At 36.6% G+C, this 26,165-nt stretch overlaps 1 protein-coding gene across 1 annotated transcript in view; it reads right to left on the reverse strand.

The window, feature by feature from the left end:
• Positions 1-26,165, reverse strand: part of LOC129283067 (uncharacterized) — a 43,052-nt gene that overhangs the window by 2,873 nt on the left and 14,014 nt on the right. The window contains exons 4-15 of the mRNA XM_064114106.1: positions 23,501-24,168; positions 22,649-22,792; positions 21,651-21,762; positions 20,711-20,830; positions 19,266-19,456; positions 17,991-18,194; positions 16,865-17,026; positions 14,213-14,387; positions 12,975-13,088; positions 12,413-12,609; positions 10,451-10,516; positions 4,523-4,582 (exon numbers count right to left, since the gene is read on the reverse strand). Of these exons, the coding sequence (XP_063970176.1) occupies positions 4,523-4,582; positions 10,451-10,516; positions 12,413-12,609; positions 12,975-13,088; positions 14,213-14,387; positions 16,865-17,026; positions 17,991-18,194; positions 19,266-19,456; positions 20,711-20,830; positions 21,651-21,762; positions 22,649-22,792; positions 23,501-24,168 (2,213 nt within the window). The remainder of the gene's footprint in view (positions 1-4,522; positions 4,583-10,450; positions 10,517-12,412; positions 12,610-12,974; positions 13,089-14,212; positions 14,388-16,864; positions 17,027-17,990; positions 18,195-19,265; positions 19,457-20,710; positions 20,831-21,650; positions 21,763-22,648; positions 22,793-23,500; positions 24,169-26,165) is intronic.

Raw genomic sequence — 26,165 nt, forward strand, 5'->3', positions numbered from 1 at the left:
TACGTATGGCCTGTAACACTTTAAATTTGGAAAAAAAACTTGATCTTTGCATCCTTGATCAATGAAAAGAACATAGTAAATAGATGCTATTTTGAATTCCAATATGGTTACCAAGTTTGAATGATGTTCAACATTATAATGGTGAGTAACATATGTATCATCAGTCAAAAGAGAAGAAAATAAGCTTTCTTTTGGCGTCCGAGTTGCTTTCTACACGTGTGTTAAGTTCGACGGCATCGCCCACAACTGAGATTTCCCTGTGATCTCCATAGACTTCTCTCGAATCCAGTAATGTTCATCCAATTTATGGCAGCCATCTTGAAATCAAAGATGGCTGCCATAAAAAAATCATTAAAAAAAATCAAGTATCATAATTATAATGTAGGTATTATTTTCACATCTGGCATTTTTGGATAACCATCGTGTGTTCGACAATCTGACAATGGGAGCATGTTCGCCTCTCAATCTGGAGATCGGGAGTTCAAGCTCCGACAGCATCAGACCAAAAGATGTTAGAAAAGGGGAGCTGCTTCTAACCTGTTTGGCGGTCAACGAATTAAAGGGGAAGTTCAACCTGACAAAAAGTTTATTGAAACAATAACAGAATAAGTAATGAAAAAAAATATTGAAGGTTTGAGGAAATTCCATCAAATATTTAAAAAGCTATTGGAATTTCATTTGGTGCATTTGTGACGTCAGATGCAAGCAGTTCCCCCATGTTTCTTATAGTACAAAAATCAATGAAATGTAGCCTCCTCAAAAAAATGAAATGTTTTTTTATTGGACCCTCAGTATATCAACAAACAAATGATTTCACACCCGCTCCAGGAAAAAAAAAATACCCATGATGAACCATTTATGCATTTTATATCACGCAACATAATGGGAAAGCTGCTCGTACAGTAGCCTATATGACGTCACAAATCAAAAACTTAAAATTCTAATATCTTTGATGGATCCACCAATATCTTTTTAATATCATATTTTCTTTTGTTTTTACAACAAACTTTTCTCTGGGGTGAACTCCCTTTTTAAAGGATAGAGCAACGTCCGATGTCGCGCTACTAAGTTGCTGCCGGGCTCACGATCTACAGGGTATGGGCAAAATAAATTTTTAGGAGCATTTCTGTTACTGAATTCTATTTTGAACAATAAAATATGTATTATTATCATCCATTATTAATATTAATTTAATTTCATCATCATCATCATCATCATCATCATACTACTATATAACCATCAGTACTTCAAGTCTGGAGCGGTTTTCTTCATGTTGATTTGTAATAAAATATTGCAATTATTGGAGCAATATTCTAAAACCAGCGGGCAAAAATCCTGCCTGTATTTCTAAAATGCAGTGCCTCAAATTGTTTAAAACCAAGAAAATTATTTTAATGAATTTTCATGACAGTCTACCCTCTCTAGATTTCAAGATGGTGGCCATTTTGCAGCATATCTGTTGGACAGATTACTGGGGGCAATTTCAATATCCCTAGATGCCAAACTTTAAAATAATACGTTACGTGATACTAGATAAAGTGATTTTTTTTCAATGATCTTTTTCATGGCAGCCATCTTGGATTTCAAGATGGCTGACATTTTGCCTCTGACTCAGGATCAGATCGCTGAGGGCCAGCAATATTTGAAATAAGCACCCCACACTCCGTCGATTTGTCAAAGTGCAATAATGCAGATCATATAAAACTCAAAGAAATAATTTAAAGCCTCTCAACAGAAAATGATTGTTCCGGATGGTTATTATTCAACCAAAGCCACTTCAAATGTGTAACTGCAGAAGAAGCTAGCTGGTTTGTGTATTTATGGTGCTTCATACTTACGTAACATCTATATCAGCAATTAAGGATGCCAAATTCCTTGCAACGGACAAAGATGTGGTTGTGTTGGATTTGTTTTCAGTGCCAATGCAATGGGTTTTACTCACCATTATAATGTTGAACATCATTCAAACTTGGTAACCATATTGGAATTCAAAATAGCATCTATTTACTATGTTCTTTTCATTGATCAAGGATGCAAAGATCAAGTTTTTTTCCAAATTTAAAGTGTTACAGGCCATACGTAAGACTTGAGCAAATTATCTTTCATGGCGGCCATCTTGGATTTTAAGATGGCGGCCGTTTTGCTGCTGACCTGGAGGTCAAATTGCTGGGGGCCGGCAATATTTGACATCAGTGCCTCAAAATACCCCTACATGCCAAATTTCAGTGTCGCCTATCATGTAAAACTCAAGAAAATGACATTTAATGATTTTTCATGGCGGCCATCTTGGATTTCAAAATGGCGGCCATTTTGCCGCCGACCAAATTGTCAAATTGCTGGGGGCCGGCAATATTTGAAATCAGTGCCTCAAAATACCCCTATATGCCAAATTTCAGTGTCACATGACATGAAAAACTCAAGAAAATGACATTTAATGATTTTTCATGGCGGCCATCTTGGATTTCAAAATGGCGGCCGACCCGATGGTCAAATCACTTGGGGCCGGCAATATTTGAAATCAGCAACCCGAATTAATCCTATATGCCAAATTTCAATACCGCAGTTCATATAAAACTCGAAAAAATGATTGCAATAATATATCATGGCGGCCATCTTGGATTCCAAGATGGCGGCCATTTTGCCTCCGGCCAAATGGTCAAATTGCTGGGGGCCGGCAATATTTGAAATCAGTGCCTGAAAATACCCCTATATGCCAAATTTCAGTGTCACATGCCATGTAAAACTCAAGAAAATTACATTTAATGATTTTTCATGGCGGCCATCTTGGATTTCAAAATGGCGGCCGACCCGATGGTCAAATCGCTTGGGGCCGGCAATTTTTGAAATCAGCGCCCAAAAATACCCCTGTATGCCAAATTTCACACTTTCTGCCAGATTCGAGCATCTTTTTCACATATCTACTGGACTACAAGTCTTTAATAGTGAAATACCTCTATGATTAGTGGTCATATTTCTTTCTTTCCCTTTTTTAAGGAGAATAGCATTTTCATAATGAATGGTATCTATGGACTTGTAAATTAGTGAAATGAATAAATAAACACAGATATTTCATCAACTTTCTAAAGCTGTTAATAATAAACAGATCACATATAACATTATAAGTGTATCATACAGATATAATTAATAACCCCAGGTTAAAGAACTTCACTTTTTTATTCATAATTTAAATAAGTTCAATTGACTTTTTTATTCTTCATTCTCAACTTGCAAGCTTCTGGCAAATTAACCCAATAGTAGACCAAGTGGGTTTGGCCAAATTGGTGTTAAACGATATGGGGATTAGACCAAATGGTACAAGACAAGATTAATATTGGACCAACTGGCAATAAGACCATATTCACAGCAGACCAAAAAGATTTGGTTACAGTGGTGTCAGCCAATATGCAAAGTAGACCAACTACTACTAGACCAAGTGATGAGTAGACCAACTGGCATTATGGCCAAATGGACAGAACACCAAATAGTGGTATTAGACAAGAATGAAAACGCCAACAAAACAGGTATTGGACCAAATGGCTTAGAACCGCACTATCAGAGGTAGATATGAACTCCTCAATGTAAAGCCTGATGCAAACTTAACAATGGCACACTTTATTAAAATAATTTTAATAACACATTTTGCATTAAATACTTAAGTTTCATTAAGTAAAACTATATCAGAAAAAGTTTGGCATGATGCTCGAAATACATAAATAATTCTGCTCTGCAACAAGCATTGCTGATAGAGTAAAGTCCAAATAGGCTTCTTCAAGTTGCAGTTGATGACATGTTTCCTTTATTCCTACAGGGCAGCTCAAAACAGACTGGAATTTCAATTTTAGCATCCATACCAGTATTTTATTTTGGAACTTTTATTGTTAAGATATTATAGGTTGGAATGTACTTGCAATGTTTGTAAAATCGGATTGCAACGAATTGTGTAGTGTGCCAGGCTTAATAACGGGAGTTTAGAAGAGACATTGGAAGGAAAAAAGGATGGAGAATTCTGAAAAATCTTACCTGCACATTCTCATTTCACTTCACATTTAGACCAACCAATAATTTGTTACTGATTAATAACTTATTATTAGAAATTCACCGCAAACTTGTTAATCTTACAAGAAACCACACATTTAATCAATATACACGTCATGTCCAAGTGCTTTACAAGTTCAATGATCAGAATAAACAAATCCATAATTAACCCATTGCCTACTGTAGTCTGCAGGTTTCTGTACAAATCCTATGGAATTTCCAGAATTTAGTAGTCAGTTGGTTAACTTTTATTTAATTCACTTTCACTGGCGTGGCATGAACAAATTTGACAAAGCTGAATTATACTTACTAAATCATTCCCAAAATTTCAATTTTAATGATCGCTATTACTATTAGTATTATCTGTAAAATAAACTTGTAAAGCACCGCACAGCATACCAAAGGGGAAAATTAGTACTTAATATCAAACTCAGTTTCTATTTATTTCGATAATGATTTGGGGTTTCTCTCTTTGAAGCCACCTTACCTCCTCCTCCTCCTCATCCACAAACACCAGATCATCGCTTTCAACCTTGGGAGAAGTGTCCTTTTTGTTTGAAAGCGATTCATGGCAAAAAGTAAATGACAACATAAAAATATGGTAGGGGGTTATCGTACATGGAGATTTGGTTAACTATCTGATATGTTGTACCATGATTATGTGCTTCTTTGTTTGGGAACAAATTCATGGCAAAAAGTAAATGACAAAAGCAGACATGATGTTGGGGAATTATAGAACATGAAGATTGGGTGATAATGATCTCGGGAGTGTCCATGAAGCATTTCGTTGGCGATTTTCACAGACTCTTTTGCTCTGAGCCAATCAGAGGCAAGGATCTCAGGAGCTTTTAACAAATAGTCAGTGACAATCACTCTATCTTAAAATGATGCTCTGATATGTTGCGCCATGGGGCACTGAAATATGGAATTTGATTTGAATCAAAAGTTTGAAGTCGTCCAATTCACAATCAAAGTGAGCTGAAGAGAAATCAAATCAAATCAAAGAAAAGCATGGAGCGTTTTCAATTGTTAATTCATCATTATCATGTTAGTTTTTGAGTTGCAGCATTAATAGCATTAAGTAAATTGGGCTTAACACGTAATGTGGCTTGTGGAGAATATAGTCACCACTGCCATTTTCTCCAGAAGATCATGTTCCAGTTATTCCGCACAGTTATGCGTTATTTCACAAATAGCTACACAAAAGAGCCCCAAGGGACGTTAACACAAGTAATCAATCGTACAATTGATGTTGGATGCTTGATTGTACATGTACATAACAATCTATGTAATCAAGCTTAAACATCAGCTCTAAAGAGAAGCACTTTGCTTTATGTTACACAGTAAAAATGCCGTTAAAAAAATTTCAGCTGTGGTGACAGTTGATTCAACCACTCCCGACAGTGATAGAAAAGCCTGTGGATGTGGCAAAGTTTAAAGCCACAATCAAGTAGTCACTTTTAGCAATAATTTCTTAAAACAAAACACAACGCTGTTCACTATATGAACTTTACAGTAGTTGTTTAAACAGTTTAAACAAGTGTTTAAACCTTAACAACAAGGTTTAATTTTTAATATTGAATCCTCAATAAAGTAAGCATGGATGTTTGAACTGTTGAACAACTACTGAAAGGTTCATTTAGTACATAGTGTTCTATAAAACTTTAAACAGCGTTTTTAGTGTGTACGAGGACCTGGTCACATTTTACTGGCAAATGACAGAGAAAACAGACATATATAAAGCAATTACGGTATAAAAGATCTTGTATAAAGCCAAGTCAAAAGAAACACAAGCACCCAGTTTCACTTTTCATTGACAACATGTACTTATATCACAAAAAAATCAGGAAAATTTTCACATCACAAAAATGAAGTTTGCAATTTGACCATTTAAGGGCAAGAATGGCATTTTCTCTTAGTTGTAAATGCAGTATACAAGTCGGAGCACAATTTCTCCAAGAACATACAATATTCTGAAGGATATGAAAGCTTATATTTTGAATTTTAACTTCCAATACATGTGCATGAAAAGAGATTTCAGTCATAAATTTTGTCCCCCCCCCAAAAAAAAAAAAAAAAACCAAACAAACTTTTGAACCAAATTAATTATGTTTGAGTTTCTGATTTATTAAGGGAGTAAGGGTGTCCATTTATTGTTTAACCACACAAGCAGGGGAGATGTTGGAGGCAAGCCAACACAATAAAACTTTTCTTATACATTGTATCTTTATTTCATGGTTAAATCTTCCTACACCTTCTTCATCTCTTTTGAAAACAATGATACAAACCATTTCATCATCTGACGTCTACCCTGGAAACCAAAACATAGCACATAATCATGAAACTTCCAGTAAATGTTTTAAAAAAAAGATTTTACTCAGCAAATTTTTCTTGGACAATATTAATCGATTTCAATATCCAATGACACTGGAAAACGAAATAGGCACAGACATGGCTAAATAAACCACATCAGGGATGAATACCAACAACTGTGAGATAGGATGATCTTTGTAGGTTTGCATGGTGGAGTTTATAACGTGTAGAAGGTCTACGGTTCACCATGTGTAATATGAAGAAGGGAAGGAAATACAGACTGTCCTGAAGACGGACAGTCAACCTGCCCGAAACTTCGAGTAACCTCTCTTCACTTCATCCTGCTACTACTCAAACCATCGCTACTCAAGCCATATTCAGCTCATCTCATCTGGTTTACAGTCCTTTTCAGGACTTTACTCACTTTCAAGAAAAGAATACTTCTAATTTCCTCTTTTCATCCTTTCTCGTCTTTCCATTTGAATCTTTCTGCCTGTATGTCCTTCCCTTCTTCATTATACACATGGTAGACCATAAACCTTCGCCGCATAACTGTGAGATATTAAAGTCCCTGTAGCATAGGGCTTAGTATTTCTATGATTGATCATACACACTAATCAATGCAATCAATCGTAGAAATCACACAATGTCAATTGCTAAGCTTTATGCTACTGGGCCCTGAATACTAAAAGAACTGTCAGGCCCGTATTCTGAAGTCGGGTTTAAAGTTGTGGTTCAAGTATGGATAGCCGATTGTGACATAATTCACTAACAGTACATATATGATATTTCAGCTCATTTGACTCTAAAATCTTTCTCAATTTTCGAAGAAGTATGAAACATTCAATGTAATAAAAAATTTGACACTTATGGCTTCCCATAATTTTAGCACAGAGTTAGACCATGGTCTAAGTTAAACCTGACTTCAGAATACGGGCCTCAGAGTTTACAAACATAATATTTAAAGGGAAATCCAAACTTGGTCATGAATAATGTCTGAAAATAAAATAGTGAAAGTTTGAAAGAAATTGGACAAGCAGTATTAAAGAAAGTTATAACTGTTCAAAATATTGAGATCCCTATTAAAGACTATGTAAATTTCAAAATGGCAAACTGGGCAAGTAAATTATGACACGGGGTAGGGACAAATTTCCCCTTGGCTATGCACATAATTCTCTAGGCCAGTGATAAAAAACACAGGTAGCATATTGTTCTATATCCTCATGAAAGAAAAATGTATAACTTGAAGTAAAACTTCTCTTAAAAAAATAAATTTTAGCCATTTTCTGTATTGGAGTATAAAGTTGAAGGGTAATCCTTGCCTTACAACACTATGACATCAACAATGCAGCCAATTTGAAGTCTCCATGGGTATTTGTGATTACCAATTTTTACAACTTTTTAAAATCCATAACTTGAATTGTTGGTCCGATATTGTTCAAACTTTCACTTATCTATTTGTCTTAATTTTCTTTTTCCTCTAAAGTTAACTTTTTATTTGGGTAGAATTTCTCTTTAATATTTTTCATTTTTCCCTTTCACAGCAGATTCAGATCCAGTTTCATTAAGCAGCATCCTAAATCAATCACAACATCAGGAAAGTGTTTCATAAAGCACCTTATCAGTGATTTTCTCTGATTAATTTGGACTGAGCCAATCAAATGCAAGGATTTCAGTAGCTTTTAACAGCCAAAATCATTTTGTGTTTCATGAAATGCCCACAATAATTTCATGGAGGAATAATCCATAAAGATGCATACAAAAAACTGGAAAAAAAATATAGTGTATTATCGTGAATATTATCATGGAATTATCTAATCATACACTAGAACATATGTACATGTATGGATAAATGCAGTTTGATATGAAAATATTAATATCATGGACATTTTATATGCTTACACATTTGATATAATGAATAGTTTCATCTATGCCATTTTATAACAAAATGAGGAGAGTACAGAGCAAAGATTTAAATTCATGGTTAAAGGCCAAGTCCACGTCAGAAAATGTTGATTTGAATCAATAGAGAAAAATCAGACAAGCATAATGCCGATAATTTCATCAAAATCGGATGTAAAATAAGAAAGTTATGACATTTTGAAATTTCGCTTATTTTTCACAGAATAGTTATATGCACAATTTAGTCACATGCAAATGAGAGAATCGATGATGTCCCTCACTATTTCTTTTGTTTTTTATTGTTTGAATTATACAATATTAGATATATTATAATATTATACAGATTAGAAAATAAGGACCAACTTGCCTGAACCATAAAAGGTAAAGCAATGGTAATTCCGCATGTTCAGCGAAAAATAAAACTTTGTTTCACAGGACAATGAGGCGAAAATTAGAATATTTCACATGATAAAATACAAAAGAAATAGTGAGTGAGTGATGTCATCAGTTCCCTCATTTGCATACCGACTAGGATGTGCATATTACTGTTTTGTGAAATTAACCGAAACTTTAAAATGTCATAACTTTCTTATTTTACATCCGATTTCAATGAAATTTTCAGTGGTAAGCTTGTTGGATTTTTCTCTTTTTATTCAAATCATCTTTTTGTTGGGGTGGACTTGTCCTTTAATATTTTGGCTTACTTTTTCTTTCTTATGAATGGATGCTTTGCATTAAATTGTCAGTTTTGAAAAGGCCTGAAATGAATTGGACTTTGAAAGAATATTTTACAGGAAAGATGTTTTTTTGCAGAATTTTGATAAATACAGCAGAAATGTCGGCACTAGTTATACATATCTCTTCCTCTCTCATTTCCCTCTTTTTTTTATTTTTTGATACTCTACATGTATCTTAATTCAGGATGATAACATGAATTTGACACTTTCAGAATGTAATGCAATTCATATTTGATACACCCATGCCAATAATGTAAGTTACCCTGACACCCAGTTGTTTTGAATACATTCAATTAAAAAAAAAAATCACAGCAAGAAACGAGCCCTCAACCAAACACACATTAATTTCCAATATCCTGTGAAACTATGAGTCTAAATTTGTTTCCCTACGTCCATATTTTACGAACGTGACCCCCCCCCCTTTCCTTGTCCAATATGCACTCACATGAAAATGACTTGTAAAATATCCTCAAAATGCACAGAAGTTAGCAAAACAAAAACATCTTTGATCATATATCCTATACAAAAAATTACCATTTTCTCTAATACCACCATATATAACCATTGGCTCGACATGTAATTGCCAAGGAAGTAGAGTGTTTCCTTTCGAGGACACTTGTAATATTTTTTTAAGTAAGGAGATAATCATCCCTTAAATGGGACACCATTCTTCTGTGGGATAATGTGTTAAAGTTGGTGCATTCTGTCTATACTAATAATAAGAAGAAGAATAGGCATTTGTATAGCGCCATCTATCTAGAAAGAATCTATTCCGAGGCGCACTGTTATTATCATTACCCCGGCTTTAGCTCGAGCTGCCTTTCAGCGCTCGTGCATTCAAGGAATTAATCCTGCCGGGTATCCATTCACCTCACCTGGGTCGAGTGCAGCACAGTGTGGATAAATTTCTTCCTGAAGGAAAACACGCCATGGCTAGGATTCTAAACCACGACCCTCGGTTTGAAAGGCGAGAGTCAGAGCCACTACACCATGGTGCGCCCACATCTATCTTTTTTTTAAATATATACACGTACAAAGGAGATCTTGGTTTTGAATTGGATACCTCGTGTGAGGTTTACCCATCATTATAATTTTTTTTAATGAGATAGGAAATTAAGAGACCTTCTTACTCAAGCACCAATCAGTACACAAAACTGCTTCACCTAAAGATGAGACAGACGATCAGAAATTGGACAAAGTGGCCATATATTAATCTAGTAAACCACCATGAACATTTTACATTAAGTCTGAAAACATATGATCAAAGATATTTTCATTTCTTAATCATGGTATCTGCAAAATGCAAATATTCAATTCATAAACACAGCAAACCCCATATCAGTGTACATGTATGTACCAATCCAACAAGCGAAGCTGGATACCCATTTTTGATGAAGAGCAAACATCATGTGAAAATACATACAAGGGATGGGAAAACACATAAAATCGTATCTGAACTATACCTGGCCCCTCGGGACAAAAACTTGTCTAATAATCTCGTGGTTTGGAGTGTGGATTGCACTTAAATTCTTCAGAGATAAAAACAAACATAAATCAAATTTAATCCAATTTTGTTTATTCATTTTCAAAAAACTAATTTTTTTAATCTAATTAATTTATTCAATGAAAAATTATACACATTCTACTAACACAAAAATTACTCAGAAAATAAAATTTTCTTCAGAGATAAAAACAGACATAAACCAAATTCAATCCAAATTTGGTATACGCATGTAAAAGCAGATGAAAATTAATTCCACAAATTATATATTTTCAATGAACACAAAAAGGGATTTGGATAAAAGAAAATTTGGTGATAACTATAGAAACAATTAAGCATTATGAGTTTATATAGCAATGAAATAAAAAATATCATATACCAATACTAATCATAATAAAGATATCATTAATATCATTAATATAGCATACATATTGAGGGTAATACATGTATGCAAGCCATAAGGAATAGGTCAAGTAACATAATGTAACTAAATCCTCAGACTTGTTTCTGGTAAACTGATACTTGCTTTGAACAAGACCTACATGGTCCTGTGTCATACAAGTTACTCCAGACCATATGCATATGGCTTTATAATCTCATAGCGCCCTCCCTCAGAGGATACACCAATATGTGTAAATGGAGATGTGATAGCTACAGATCACAAGGCAATGGCATTAGCCTCCAAGATGGCGGCACGATGACGTCAATGCATAAGGTCTATTATGGTTAACGATTACTGGTATTAATGGTAATACCTTGGTCACATTTGCTCTACGGTGGCCGTACGGCGAGTCGAAAACAGCCGTTTTAACATTTTTCTACCATAGCAGATATAGGTGGTATGAATAATAATAAAATGGCCGTTTTCGACTCGCCGTATGGCCGCCGTAGAGCAAATGTGACCGAGGTATTACTGCCATCGTAATAATCCTCAACACCTAAATGTGCTAGGTGTGATGTGATATACTGCAGTTGTTCTCTTAATACTTATTCACTAACAGTTAAGAATCTGCTCTGGAATTATTAATCAAGGCTTCCATAGCAGTGGTGTATTCAAGGCCCATGTAGTTTTCTCTTAAAAACGGAATGGTCCTGTAAAGAAGCTTTGATTGCTTAGGTCCTTTCTAAGACCACTTCTCTTCAAAGAAATGTTATCAAATATAGTTGGCTATAAAGGTGTAGATTTTTTTCATATGAGCGATTGTCACCCATCAAACAAAATGTCATAGAGTTCTGGGGAGCATTTCATGGAACAAATAGTCAGTGATGTTCACTGACAACCATTATAAGCTACTGAAATCCTTGAATCTGATTGGTTCAGAGCAAATTAGTCAGTGAAAATCAGTGACAAGATTATTCGTGAAACACTCCCCTGAAATTTTGGCAGCTCTTTAACATTTGCCACACAATTTCTGTGACACGGAGCCTTCTTGGCCTTTTACTCTTCTTTACTTTACTCTTCAGAGTCGCTTTAGATTTTATCTTAATTGCTTGAAGTGTGCTCTCTATATTCTGATGACATTACCCGACTATCCCGGGAGCAAAGTTGAGGATAATGTGTGAAGACTTAAGACAAGAACGGTAGTTAGAAATAGGAGGGCAAAGGAATGATGAGCCCTTTGCATGCAAATGTTGCAAGTATACACATTTGCATAATCGTATTCAGCAATCATAGTAATTAGCATTGGTGGTGACGATTGTATCTGAGAAGCTTACCATTGGCTCTTAACACCTTCATAGCAATGACCAGCATCAATGGTGGAATAAGACAAGCATGATTGAAAGAAAATAGATAAACAACAATTGTCGCTATTATCACCTGAGAAACAATTCAGGGCGCAAAGAGATAAGAGTAATTTCTGCGCATCACTGAAGTTACGCCACAAATCTAAACGGCCTTTCCGTTTTAATCTAAGTCTCTTACCATTCCATCTTCTTTGTCTTTGGAGGTCGGTGACGGGGGAAGACCGTCTGGATTCTCCGTTCTTCTCTTCTCCGCCTCCTCCTCCTTCAAGACCTTGAGCCACATCTCGTGGTTCTCCTTGAGATGCTTGGTCAAGATGCTGACCATCTTCCGGGTCTTCTGCTGGCCGGCGCTCTTCAACCTCAATTTAGTGTCACCTTAAAGTGATAGTAATAAAAATGAGTATTTGATTGATACAGCACAGAACTTTCAATTCAATTCAACTAAACATTTATTTTCTTCCATTTCATTACATTTTTCGTAAACATTATTTCATACAAAAATCAATTTGTTATGAAGAATATAAATATGTACATGTACATGTTGGCTTTAAAGAAGAAGGCGTATTCCCTAAAAGCTTAGGTTGCATATTCAGACCACTTTCCACAAATGAAGGTTTTGCACAGCGAACTACAACTCCATTTTCTTTAGGTTACCAATGAAACTTTGTTTTCTAAATAAAGCCACAAGACTGTTAGAGCTTAAATTTGATTAACATTTCACAACCCTAAGAGAATCTTACCATCATTAGACTCTTCATCATTGTCATCGTCATCATCAACGTCGTCGTCGTCATTGTCTTTATCGCTGAAATCTCCCCTCTCGCTCTCTACCTTGGTTTCTGATTTTGCAGAATCTATGAGAGAAAGGATAAAGTGCGAAGAATAAGGATAATTTAGTAACAATAAATCTGGGGGGTGTTTCACAAAGACTCAAGTATGACTTAGAGTCGCACTTAAATGCCGATGCGTACATGACATGAAACACGCAATTTGCTTAACCCTTTCCACGCGTACTTCGCACCAATGCACATTCGGTGCCGTGCGAACTTCGCATTTCACACTCAACAAACAATGCATTGTTTCCCTCCCTGAAAATAATTCAGTACAGATGGGTTCGTGGTCCAGCGCACAAAGAGTTAATCCAAACGCAGTAGTGCGTGTCTTCTTGGCATGATCTGACCAATGCGGTCATGCCTTTTATACTGCACGCAGCTAGGCATTTAAGAGTGACTCTAAGTCATACTTAAATCTTTGTGAAACACCCCCCCCCCCCCCCTTGTTAGCTCTTTCCTGTGACATCATGCTGACTTATACTCAGTGGGTGGTATTCTGGTAATTAACCTAGTAGGTTTAACCCTAGTCTAAACTAGAAGTTTAAACCACACTTCTGTACAATGCTGGGCTTATAATATTCATTCCATATTCATTGTAATCATAATGTATTAGTTGATTAATCAAAATTCATATTTTTGTAATCACTTTTCCTCTCAAACCATTTTAGTCTTCCTACACAAATAAAATTATAGGTTAATTTTTGTATCTGTATTATCCATTTTTCTCAAAAGACATTAAAAAAAAAAAAATAATATATAGGATTTGTATAGCGCACGTATCCACCTTGCTAGGTGCCCAAGGCACATATATTACCCCGGCTAAGCTAGTCTACCAATTCTGGTGTGCGCAGCTTTTTGGGGAATTACTTCCTGCCGGTACCCATTTTCCTCACCTGGGTTGAGTGCAGCACAATGTGGATAAATTTCTTGCTGAAGGAAAACATGCCATGGCTTGGAATCGAACCCACGTCCTTCAGATTGAAAGATGAGAATCTTAACCACTAGACCACGTATTATCAACACTGATCTCAAAAGACATAAACTAGATATTCATAACACACAGTCAATTAGACAGCACACACAGTGTACATGTAGGTCCGTTTGCTCCCCGTTCAATGAATTGAAAATAAAATAATACTACTTACGATCGTCATCTTCCTCATCAAGCCATCTACCTGGTAGGAGACCGGCCGATCCGTACGCATTACAGAGAGGGGCAACCAGATGGTTGATGAAGCCTTCTTGGAGTTTGGCAAGTTGGGGTGCATTGCGATCCATGTAGGGGGAGACGGGTAGGCCAAGTTGCCTTTCATCATCACCCTATGGGGAGAATATGTTCATGTACAGTGTTTGAAAGGTATGGAAAAACATTCTCAAGTATCTAGTGGCAAACAGTTAATAATAATAATAATGATTAATTATAACGTTTTATTCACCCAAGGTAGCCACTTCAGTTAGAGACTACACTACTAACGGCATAACACAATCATGATATGTAATTATTACCCTTCGCCAATCTAAATGCTGAGCGCCTTACAAGAAGGCAGAAGGTCCCATTTTATCAGTCTTTGGTATGGCTCGACCAGGGATCGAACCCACGACCTCCCGTTCATGAGGTGGGCGCTCTACCACTGAGCCACCATGTCCAGTTGAGCAGCATATACATTGAAAATTTGAATTAATTTGAAAGATTGTTGATAAGTTCTTTGCGTTTTTCAAGTTGGGGATTTCCGATCCGTATTAGGGGATAAAGGTTGGCCGAGTTGCCTTACCTCATCACCCTATGGAAAAAAATTCATGTGCATAATTTATGGCAATCACATGGGTAACTTATTCATCAAAACATTAAATGAATTTGAAGATTTTTTATGATTTCAAGGTGAGTTCAAGTTCATGTAAGGGAATACATGTACATGTACTTAGGCTCAGTAGCCATTCCTAACCACCCTATCAAAAAAGATATAATGCGCTGTGTTGGAACGGTAATGGCAAGCAAGGTTCACATTCTAAAAATAATTTGTGGCAAACAGTTCAGCAACTTACATTTATACATTGAAAATTTGGATTAATTTGATGATTTTTAATTATTTCATCCTTGATTATGGCTTTGACTTTGGCCTTTTACGATGCCAAACACAGGTAATCCTTCAATGGCTATATGTAATGTAAACACACAAATCATATGACAGGGTTCCCAGCTTTTCAAGAAAAAAAATTCCCTGATTTTTCCCTGATGAAGTTTAAAAATTCCCTGATAATTATTTAAACCCATTCCCAGTTTTGCATGTTTTCTAAGTTGTTGCAGTGAATTACATGTACATGTATTTTAAGTATAAAAACTATAATGTAAAACTAATTAGTACCACCATAACCAGTCATTCAATGGAGGTTGTTTTGATATGCAACAAAATGTAACAGAGTCTGACTGACTACCGTACTTTTGACTTTTGGGCTGATCAAAATTCTCTGATTTTCCCCTCCTTTTTAAGGCATTTTTCTCTGATTAGAGGTATTTTTTATCAAATTCCCTGATTTTTCCCTGACTGGAAAAAAGTAAAATGGTTTTCTCTGATTTCCCTGATGGGCTGGGAACCCTGTATGACGTACCCACCTACAATGCCACTGAAAAATTGTAGAGTAACCCATTATACAACGATGGTAGGATATGTACACAAGGAATAAGTAGGACCTGACATATCGACTATCTTGATACAATTCTGACAAGATAATTGCAAACAATTTTCTTTCCGCTACCGCTTTATTTCTTACCTTTTCGTAGAATTCCTCTGATATCCTGTTCGTCCAGTTACGATGAAGGTCTTTGATCTTAGTAGGACCTGACACATCAGCTAACTTGATACGATTCTGACAAGATAATCACAATTTTCTTGTAACTAGCCCCTATATTTCTTACCTGTTCGTAGAATTCCTCTGATATCCTGTATGTCCAGTTACAATAAAGGTCTTTGATCTTAGTAGGACCTGACATAGCGGCTAAGTTGATACAATTCTGACAAGATAATCACACACGATTTTCTTTCCGCTACCGCTACATTTCTTACCTGTTCATAGAATTCCTCTGATATCCTCTACGTCCATTTACAATGAAGGTCTTTGATCTTAGTAGTACCTGACATATCGGCTAACTTGATACAATTCTTCAAGATAATCACAATTTTCTTGCAACTAGCCCCTACATTTCTTACCTGTTCGTAGAATTCCTCTGATATCCTATACGTCCAGTTACAATGAAGGTCTTTGATCTTCGTAGGACTTGACACATTGGCTAACTTGATACAATTCTTCAAGATAATCACAATTTTCTTGCAACTAGCCCCTACATTTCTTACCTGTTCGTAGAATTCCTCTGATATCCTATACGTCCAGTTACGATGAAGGTCTTTGATCTTAGTAGGACCTGACATATCGACTATCTTGATACAATTCTGACAAGATAATTGCAAACAATTTTGTTTCCGCTACCGCTATATTTCTTACCTGTTCTTAGAATTCCTCTGATATCCTATACGTCCAGTTACGATGAAGGTCTTTGATCTTACATGTAGTAGGACCTGACATATCGACTATCTTGATACAATTCTGACAAGATAATTGCAAACAATTTACTTTCCGCTACCGCTTTATTTCTTACCTTTTCGTAGAATTCCTCTGATATCCTGTTCGTCCAGTTACGATGAAGGTCTTTGATCTTAGTAGGACCTGACACATCAGCTAACTTGATACGATTCTGACAAGATAATTACAATTTTCTTGTAACTAGCCCCTATATTTCTTACCTGTTCGTAGAATTCCTCTGATATCCTGTATGTCCAGTTACAATGAAGATCTTTGATCTTAGTTGGACCCGAGATATCGGCTAGCTTTATACACATTTGGCAAACCAGCAAGCGGTCAGCCTCCACAGCCCAGTTGATCCCTGGTGCGTCTACATCATTTACCTAGTTATGAAAAGAGGTTTTATAAGGAAACGGGTGTCATTGATAAATATAAAATATTTTATGCTCAGCTGTCTACCTGGTTACCTATTACTGATACTTTACTTTCTATACATGCATCGTTGTTGATCCATCTTATTCAAATATTCACCATTGACTTTCTCTCATTTTACTGCTTTACTTCAAACAAACTTATCACCAAGTGGAAATTCCCTTTCAAATAGGAGAGAGAATGAAACTAGAGAGAGAAAGAAAGAGCAAGAGAGTGCAAGAGTGACACAAATAGAAAAGATAAAGAGAGAGATAGAATGTGCACAGAGGACAGGGAACATTACTAATAAAACCCATTTTTTAACGTGGAAAACAGAGCAAATACTGGGGCAAACAAAGTCTCAGGAGATTATTTGACAAGCAACAGTTTCACCGATTTATCATCAACCACAAACCAGCATGAAATTTGCAATAAAACTTGCCAAAGGCTCTGGGGAGTTAACCTTTTCATACCACAAACCTCCCAAAAAGTAGCAATAAACTTGTGTGAGGATCGGGGTCTGGGGAGCTGAACTTTGTGTTTAACTCGACCAAAAAATAAAAAACACAATGTCAGAGTTTCATCATAAACCACAAACCTCCAAGAAATCTGCAATAAAACTTTCTTAAGGATCTGAAGAATTAACTTTTACATACCACAAACCTCATAGAAAGTTGGAAAAAATAAAATATCTTAGGGGGGTGTTGCAAGAAATATTTGCAATCAATTGCAATTTTCAGATGCAAATTTACGAGTGATAAGATAAATTTTAACCACAGCAAATCAATTTATATTTGTTGATGTAAGAAGCAAACCGTCAATCAGTTGCAAATTTTCAATGAAAAACATAACTTTCAATTGATTCTAGGACCTAAAATTGACTTGCGACCAATTTCAAGTTTCCTGCAACACCCCATTGGCGTCTTGGGAGCTAACCTTTGCGTTGAACTCGACCAAAAAGTCAAAGTGCCTCTTGAGATCGGTGGCGAGGATGAACTCAACCACGAGGAAGCGGAATCGTTTAAACTCGGCGACGTCCAGTGATGACAGGAAATTGAATTCTGGCTTGGAGAGGAAGAGAGACCATGATGCGGCCGCGTGATGGTTCTCCAGAACTGACCGGTCATTGTACAGAATGGCCTATGGGGAGGAGAATGGAGGGGGGGAGAAAGGGAAATGTGGATGAAGATCAATTTCATAAAATTCTACTGCTTGTCTATGACTTCATCTATCACTTCATCTGTTTAAGCTCCTAAGTGCATCATTTCCTTCTTTTTTCGTGTCGAACATCTAAAAGTACAAATAAATGTCAGATATTTGGCCAGAACCTGACACATTGCAAGGCTTCCTATTATGCAGCCATCAAGTATTTTTGGCAACATTGCTCATTGAATAACAGCATCAACCAATCTACATCATCAGTTAGGCACTGTTGCCTGGTGGAAGTTACAGATTGATGCAGAGTTCAAGGCTCAAGCCCTGGTCACGTCTTTCTGATGATGACATTCAAGGAAAAATACTATGCAATTGATCAATTTAGAAAGTTACAAATTATTTAATGACAATACCCTAGGAGACTTCTAATTGACTGCCTTACAGATGTTATTTGCCCCAAAACCCAACCTGGCAAAAATGTACTTAATTTTAACATTATATTTGTCTTTCATGAGGACATAAATACAAAATTATTACTGCCCCAGGAGAATAGGCGCTTGGGAGAAAACCACATATCCCCGATAATGAAGTACATGGCCTAAGGAAAAGTTGTCCCTACAACTTGTCATAATGTACTTACCCAGTTGCCAATTTGAAGTTTACATAATCTCAGTGATCTCACATTCTAAAGCAACCATAACTTTCTTATTGCTTGTCTGATTTCTTTCATGTCTGATTCTGTAACTTTTGAAGGTTTCCATGGCGAAGAAGAATAGTGTAGTAGGTTTCACGGTGCATCATGTATCTTTCTTGGGCAAGTGTTGGTCCTGAAAAGGACCACCCGATCACGACGTTTCAACAAGTGTGTTCTTGTCGTCTTCAGGGGAATATCTGATTTCTTTCAAACATTCACCTTTCTGTTTTTCTCAGTTTTTTACTCTCCCACACGTCATTTTATGACTAAAGTTGGATTCCCCTTTAATTGCTTGTATATCTTCTGTCGCAAGGCCCTATATATGTTTGATCGTAACCCCACATGTAATTTTTTCAACCTACCTGTGAAGCGCTGGTCGCAACCAAGAAAGCATTTGTCCTGCCAGGATGATCGTAGTCGTGCATTGCAGCTGCCGTGTATAGCGCCATCAGCTCAAGCGCAGGGAGATTGCCTGCCAGGATGCCATAGCTAGAATCTGACGATATACTCGCGCGGGGCGTCACCGTCGGCGTGTGAAAACTGTCTGGGTCATCTGCGTGCAAACAACATTGAAAATAATGGATTATTTGCAGATTGGCCCAATTCACTACTTTGTAAGTGTAAGTAAGCACTTCTTAGGGATCAACTAAAACTATAACTGTCGAAGACTGCATAACAAGAATGCATCATCGTGACTACAGTCATATAAAATGTATAATAATATATCCCCTCGAATGATAACAATTGCAGCGTCTTACTTGTTTTCCAACACATAACGTGGTTAAAGTCATTATGTTACCCAACTTCACACTATATTTTCATTGTTTAATCAAAAGGTACATTTATAAAGACTAAATCTTCAGCACATGGGCCTATAATGGAAAATAATGTTTCAGAAATTATTGAATGATATGAAAATTTATGGTAATTTGCTTTCTTGGTGAGGTAAGACTTTACCAGAAAGCTGCAAATTGCAACCAATTCTTACCTCCCTTTATCAAAATTTATTGATCTTTGCCACATTGTAGCCTTAATTATTTGAGGACCTCACCATCTTGTCTTCCCATGGGGTCAAGGTCATCTGGGATAACCTCTGTGAAACCAGAGATCTGCTGTTAGCTGTTGATAAAGACCACTTTTCTTTTCATCCTTCAGTAGTCTTTATAAACAGGTTTCACTGTTATTGATCTTTGCAACATTGTAATGAGCATTATTTGTTTTATTTGATGACCTTACCATCTTGTCTTCCCATGGGGTCAAGGTCTTCTGGGTTAACCTGTGTGAACCAGGGATCTGCTGCCACCTGCTGATAATGACCACTTTTCTTTTCATCCTTCAGTGGTCTTAATAAACAGGTTTTAACTGTTATTGATCTTTGCAACATTGTAATGTGCATTATTTGTTTTATTCTATTTGATGATCTTACCATCTTGTCTTCCCATGGGGTCAAGATCTTCTGGGTTAACCTGTGTGAAACCAGGGATCTGCTGTCACCTGCTGATAATGACCACTTTTCTTTTCATCCTTCAGTGGTCTTAATAAACAGGTTTTAACTGTTATTGATCTTTGCAACATTGTTATGTGCATTATTTGTTTTATTCTATTTGATGACCTTACCATCTTGTCTTCCCATGGGGTCAAGATCTTCTTGGTTAACCTGTGTGAAACCAGGGTTCTGCTGTCTACTGCTGATAAAGACCACTTTTCTTTTTATCCTTCAGTAGTCTTTATAAACAGGTTTCACTGTTATTGATCTTTACAGCATTGTAATGTGCATTATTTGTTTTATTCTATTTGATGACCTTACCATCTTGTCTTCCCATGGGGTCAAGATCTTCTGGGTTAACCTGTGTGAAACCAGGGATCTGCTGCGTTGACATGTAGTAACAGCCATGGAGGACGTCGGCAGCATGGATACGATTGTGGTCTGAAAGAAATGAAGATCAGAGATATTGGATTATGAATGAAATAATAACTTCCTTTAAAGCTTCGGTTCACGTTGTTTGCTTTTGCTTTCTGTTCAATCTTGCTCTTGCTCTTGATAAGTGGAAGATGAAAACATTTTGAGCATGCCCTTATTTGGCACCATTTTGGGATTTTGTGATTACAAAGGTAATGGTGGTGATAATGATGATGATGGTGATGATAATGGTGATGATAATGATGATGATAATGATGATGATGATGATGATGGTGGTGATGGTGATGATGGTGGTGATGGGATGATGATGATGATAATGATGATGATGATGATGATGGTGGTGGTGGAGATGATGATGGTGGTGATGATGATGATGACAATGAAAATAACAAAAATTCTTAATTTGTTTTGATGATTCATAACAAAAAGTGAGATGGGCATGGATTTTTGAAAATTCATCACAAATAAAAAGCATATTTCAGAAAAATCAATTATGAATATTCTAGATCTAATATCGTCCAGGCATTAAGTACCATCATGGTGATACCATTCATATCATCAATCAACAATTTTCTGCAAATAAATGTGTATACCTGCCACAGGGAATACTTTTTTTCTGATATCGTATCACAATTTGCTCCACATTTTTTTATGACTGCTACACAAAATGTCCTTAATATAACATTTTTTCTAACAAAAGACTATACAGAACATTATTAAAAGTTTTTCTTTTCAAGAAATGCTAATTAAATTTATTAAAATTATTCCCTGAGTCACTAAAAGTTGAAAATTAAAACAGATAATGACACAATGAAATGATACTCACAAGGTTTATGCCTGTAGCCGCATTCCAGCGCTCGGAAATAATTCATGAATTCGGGGAGTGAGATTCGGAATGTTTCAAAGATGCCTGCATCGGTGAACAATCTGTATGCAACCTGGTGGGAAAAACAAGGGGTGTTGATTATAGTAAGACTGGGTGACACAAAATTTGCTCCTGCTACATTTGCTCCAGTCTTAATATCTCAAAGGGCATAGGGTAGAGTTAGGATTGTAATAGAGTTTTTGGTCCAGAATAACTTTTAAGATAAAGATTAAGGTCAATTTGAATAGTTTTAGAGTTTAGGTTTTATGTTTGGCTTGACACACAGATATTCCATCAGAGCAATTGTTGCCAGGACAAAAATGTCAGGGTTGATTGTAACTTTTTGTACATGATTTGCCAGAGACTTACAATTATGACTGATTGTAAGATTGATTCCATCCTTTATGTAAAAGGGTCTTGGTGAGTGTTTAATAAAAATGTTCCTAATTTAAGAGCGACTTTAAGAATGACTGGTGAACCTTTCTTATGCTCTAAACCATCGCCAATGAACATTTTGGTATATAACATTTATCACAAGAAATGATCACCAGTCGTTCTTAAAGTCGCTCGTAACTTACGATCAGCTTTTCATAAAGCTGTTCGTAAGTTAAGAGAGAATTTAAGAACGACGGGTGAACCTTTCTTACGCGCTAGACCATCGCATATGAACATTTGCTGTATATCATTTACCATGAGAAAGGATCACCAGTCGTTCTTAAAGTCGCTCTTAACTTATGAACAGCTTTATGAAATGGCCCCCTGGTGAGTGTTTAATAAAGCTGTTTGTTAGTTACAAGCAACTTGACAACAGACTGGTGATCCACACTACAGTAAAATAGGAAACAAAAATAATCAAATACATGTATGTTTTATATGTCATTCTCCCCTCCCTTCTTTGTTCTCCCCCCCTTCTTTCTCCCCCCCCCCTTCTTTCCTTCATCCCCCCATCCCTCACTTACTTGACTAAGTACTTGGTTGTCTGATAGTTCTGAGATTTGAAATATGGGGAAGTCCCATTCATCCAACCTTCCTAAGAGCTCCCGGCACTCTTCATGTGTTGGATCTAATTCTTCTATGGCTTCATCTGCTGCTAACTCATCATCCTACGTACAGGGATGGATAGATTGAAAGATGGATGGATAGAAGGATGGATGGATGGATGGATGGATGGATGGATGGATGGATGGATGGGTGGGTGGATGGGTGGGTGGATGGATGGTCGGGTGGATGGATGGAAGGATGGGTGGATGGATGGGTGGATGGGTGGGTGGATGAATGGATGGATGGGTGGATTGATGGATGGATGGAAGGATGAATGGATGGATGGGTGGGTTTGTGGGTGGGTGGGTGGATGGGAGGATGGATGGATTAGTTGGTGAATGGATGGACGGAAAGATGGATTGATAAATAAATATAACAAATAGACATACATACATATTTTTAATTAATTTGATAAATTTGATAGGTGGATAAGTGTCAGATAATGTAATAAAGTGATTAGATGGGAAAATAAATAGACAGATGAATGGATAAATAAGAATTCAGATAAACTATTATAATGTGGTTCTATTCAACACTATCTATTTATCAATGATAATTCAAAACAGATAGCATCATGAACAAAGATTGAAAGATCAAGTTTTCCGCCAAAAGATTATATACATAAATGTGCTTCCATGATTTTAAGCAAAGCATTTTTTATATCAAATCAATGAGTAGATAGGGACTGAGCAAAATAATGCATATTTGTTATCATTTAACCATTCAAATTGTTTTAATTCTATTAATTATCATTCTTTGGTGTTCCATACCTGTTCTTCCGTCGCTTCCGTAATCGCGACGTCTTCCGTTGGTATTGTCCTTGCCATACCTTCTTCTATAATAGTAGCATGTTCGCTTATCGTGACACTACCTCTCTTTTTGCCGCTCCCCCGAGGCTTAAGAGAGGACCCATGTGAAGCAAGTTCATCGCTTTTCTCTATATTGTTTGTATTATTATTGTCTGTTGGAGCAGCGGTGGTCTCAGTGTCCTCCACATTCTCTGATGCGTCTTTCGCAGCTTCGTCGGGCGTTATCGTCAGCGTTATCGGCTGATTTGATAGCTCCTCAAGCCGCGACGTGTCATCATCGCTCTCCTCCGCCGCCATCATAGTGTCGTCTAATCTAGGCGATTGTCCATTTTCGGTTTTGAGTAACGTGGGCACGGAACTGCCGCCGAGGGATCCCCGCAGCGAGGATGACCGTAATCCCTTACCATCGGGAGGCATTAGATTCGGGGAGGGGGAACGTTGACCGAGGCCTCCCGTCCCAACGGAAAACGACCTTGACTTAAGGGAGCCGTCTCCGCCTCCTTGCCGCAATAATGGGGCGGGGCTACTTGAACGACTATTGCCTGGGCTTGGGGATGATGTGAGGTCACGTGAATGACGGAAGCTGGAGCTGCGTGTCCTAAGGGGCTGGGGTTCTAAAGTAGGCATACCTACAGAGAGGAGAAAGTCATATTAACAAATCAAAGACAGTTCAAGATAAATACCCGTTGTGGGAACGATCTCAAAATAAGTTTGAACAGAATCAAATTGAATTACCCTCAAAGTGTTTGTATGCATGAATAACAAATATGTCCCAAATAGCTCTGGAAGAAAACGCGTAATTGCTGAGAAATGAGCAAAATAAGCACAGATTTCCAACAAATGTCGGGTATTTTTCGAAGCAATATTAATACACTGTCCCACATGAGCTTTTCTGTGTTAGTGATCGTCAGAATTATCAATTTTGAGCTAGAATTTCATGATTTTACAAAGATAAGTTTACGTTAATGTACCAGATCTAGATGTATGATATTTTGACAATTAACCCTGATTTGAAAGACTTTCTCAAGAAGTAATTGTTTGCTGCAACTACTGTCTTTTACCTATAAGGCCATCCAAGAGAAATGTAAAAAGTGGTCACTGTAGACAGGTGACCTTTATAGACAGGATCTATAGCACATATATTCATTCATGTCCTGTTCTGTCCTGTTTTGTTTTTGTGCCTTTTTTGTTTTTGTCTTTGTTTTGCTTTTAGTATTTGTCCTGTCTTGTCCAAGTGATTGTCTGTTCACACACTCCTGAACTCATGTTTTTTTTATACAGCAGGGGTATATATGATATAATATTTTTTGTTAATTGTAACATAGTAGGCATATAAAGGCTTGACCCCACTAGTATTCTTTTTCATTGTACAAACCTTTTTAATTTACAATTTGAATTTCATTGAGCAAAGATATACTTTAATTAACTATTTATTGCAGGGAACCCATACTAACAAGCTTTGCTTTCCAGTGGGTTCCCTTTTTTCATTTCTGTATATTATATTTTTGTGTTTTGCTATACATTGTAACTTTTGTTAAATTTTGGAATGAAAAAGAATAAATGCAATCAATCAATCAATCAATCAAATGGGATTCAATTCTGGTGGCCACTAAAGTCAGGTTTTCACTATAAACAGGTGGCTGCTAAGACTGTTTTAACTATACAGGGTAAATAAAGACCATCTAAGGGATACAATGAAGAAACACCTATGGTTGAAAATATTGAAACAGCTTTGCTATATTTTATTGAGGAATCATTCTTTTGTGCTTTATTATTTGATATATGTTAGCATGTACATGTATATGTGTACTAAAAAAGTTATTTTGGTTTTTCAGTAAATTTTTGATGAATTTGAATGAATTAGAAAAAGTGTGAATTTGAATTTCGGAAAATATTAATCTCTTCATAAAAGATATTAGAACAATATACTATGAATATGGCCATGTTACTAGTCGTTGAAAAGAAACTAAAAAATTTGACTCAGTTTTTTTACTTTCTTTCACAAGTTACATGCTCTAGTATGTGGTATACATGTATGTGTTTTTGTTTTGTTTTGTTTTGTGCACAAGGTAAAAACAAAATAATGACTTTCTTACATTCCCCAACATTCTTTTTTACTTCTTTGATATAAGCTTATGTTTGCATAACACCCTGCATGCTCTCAAACACTGTAACATGCAAATTTGGCTGCAACGGTACATTTGAGGCGATGTTGCCAATTTGGGGAAGTGTCAAGTAACATTTGAACAACACGAGAGGGTTGCCCCGATTCTGTCCCTCTGACACACTAACACACATGCACAGGATCCCCGTACTCTCAAGGCGTTTCTCTGTTGATGTCGTAAACAAGGAGCAATGACGTAGCCATCGCTTTCAACAAGAGGAAACGACGTAATTGACTTGCATGGTCGCTGGAAAACGTCAGTCAAAATCTGCCTAATTCAGCCAATTTTGTGATACTAAGGACGCATGGCTATGCAAGCAGCTGATAACGTATCACCGATGTTCAAAATATCCTGAAGTTGGAATATACAGTTCTTTTTTTCATGCAAAGAAAGTAAGCATGCGATGTACATGGATTTTTCTTAAAACCGGTAAATGTATGCCTGTAAAACTTCACCCAAGC

Source organism: Lytechinus pictus, chromosome 19 (genome assembly GCF_037042905.1).
Source record: "Lytechinus pictus isolate F3 Inbred chromosome 19, Lp3.0, whole genome shotgun sequence".
NCBI lineage: Eukaryota > Metazoa > Echinodermata > Echinoidea > Temnopleuroida > Toxopneustidae > Lytechinus > Lytechinus pictus.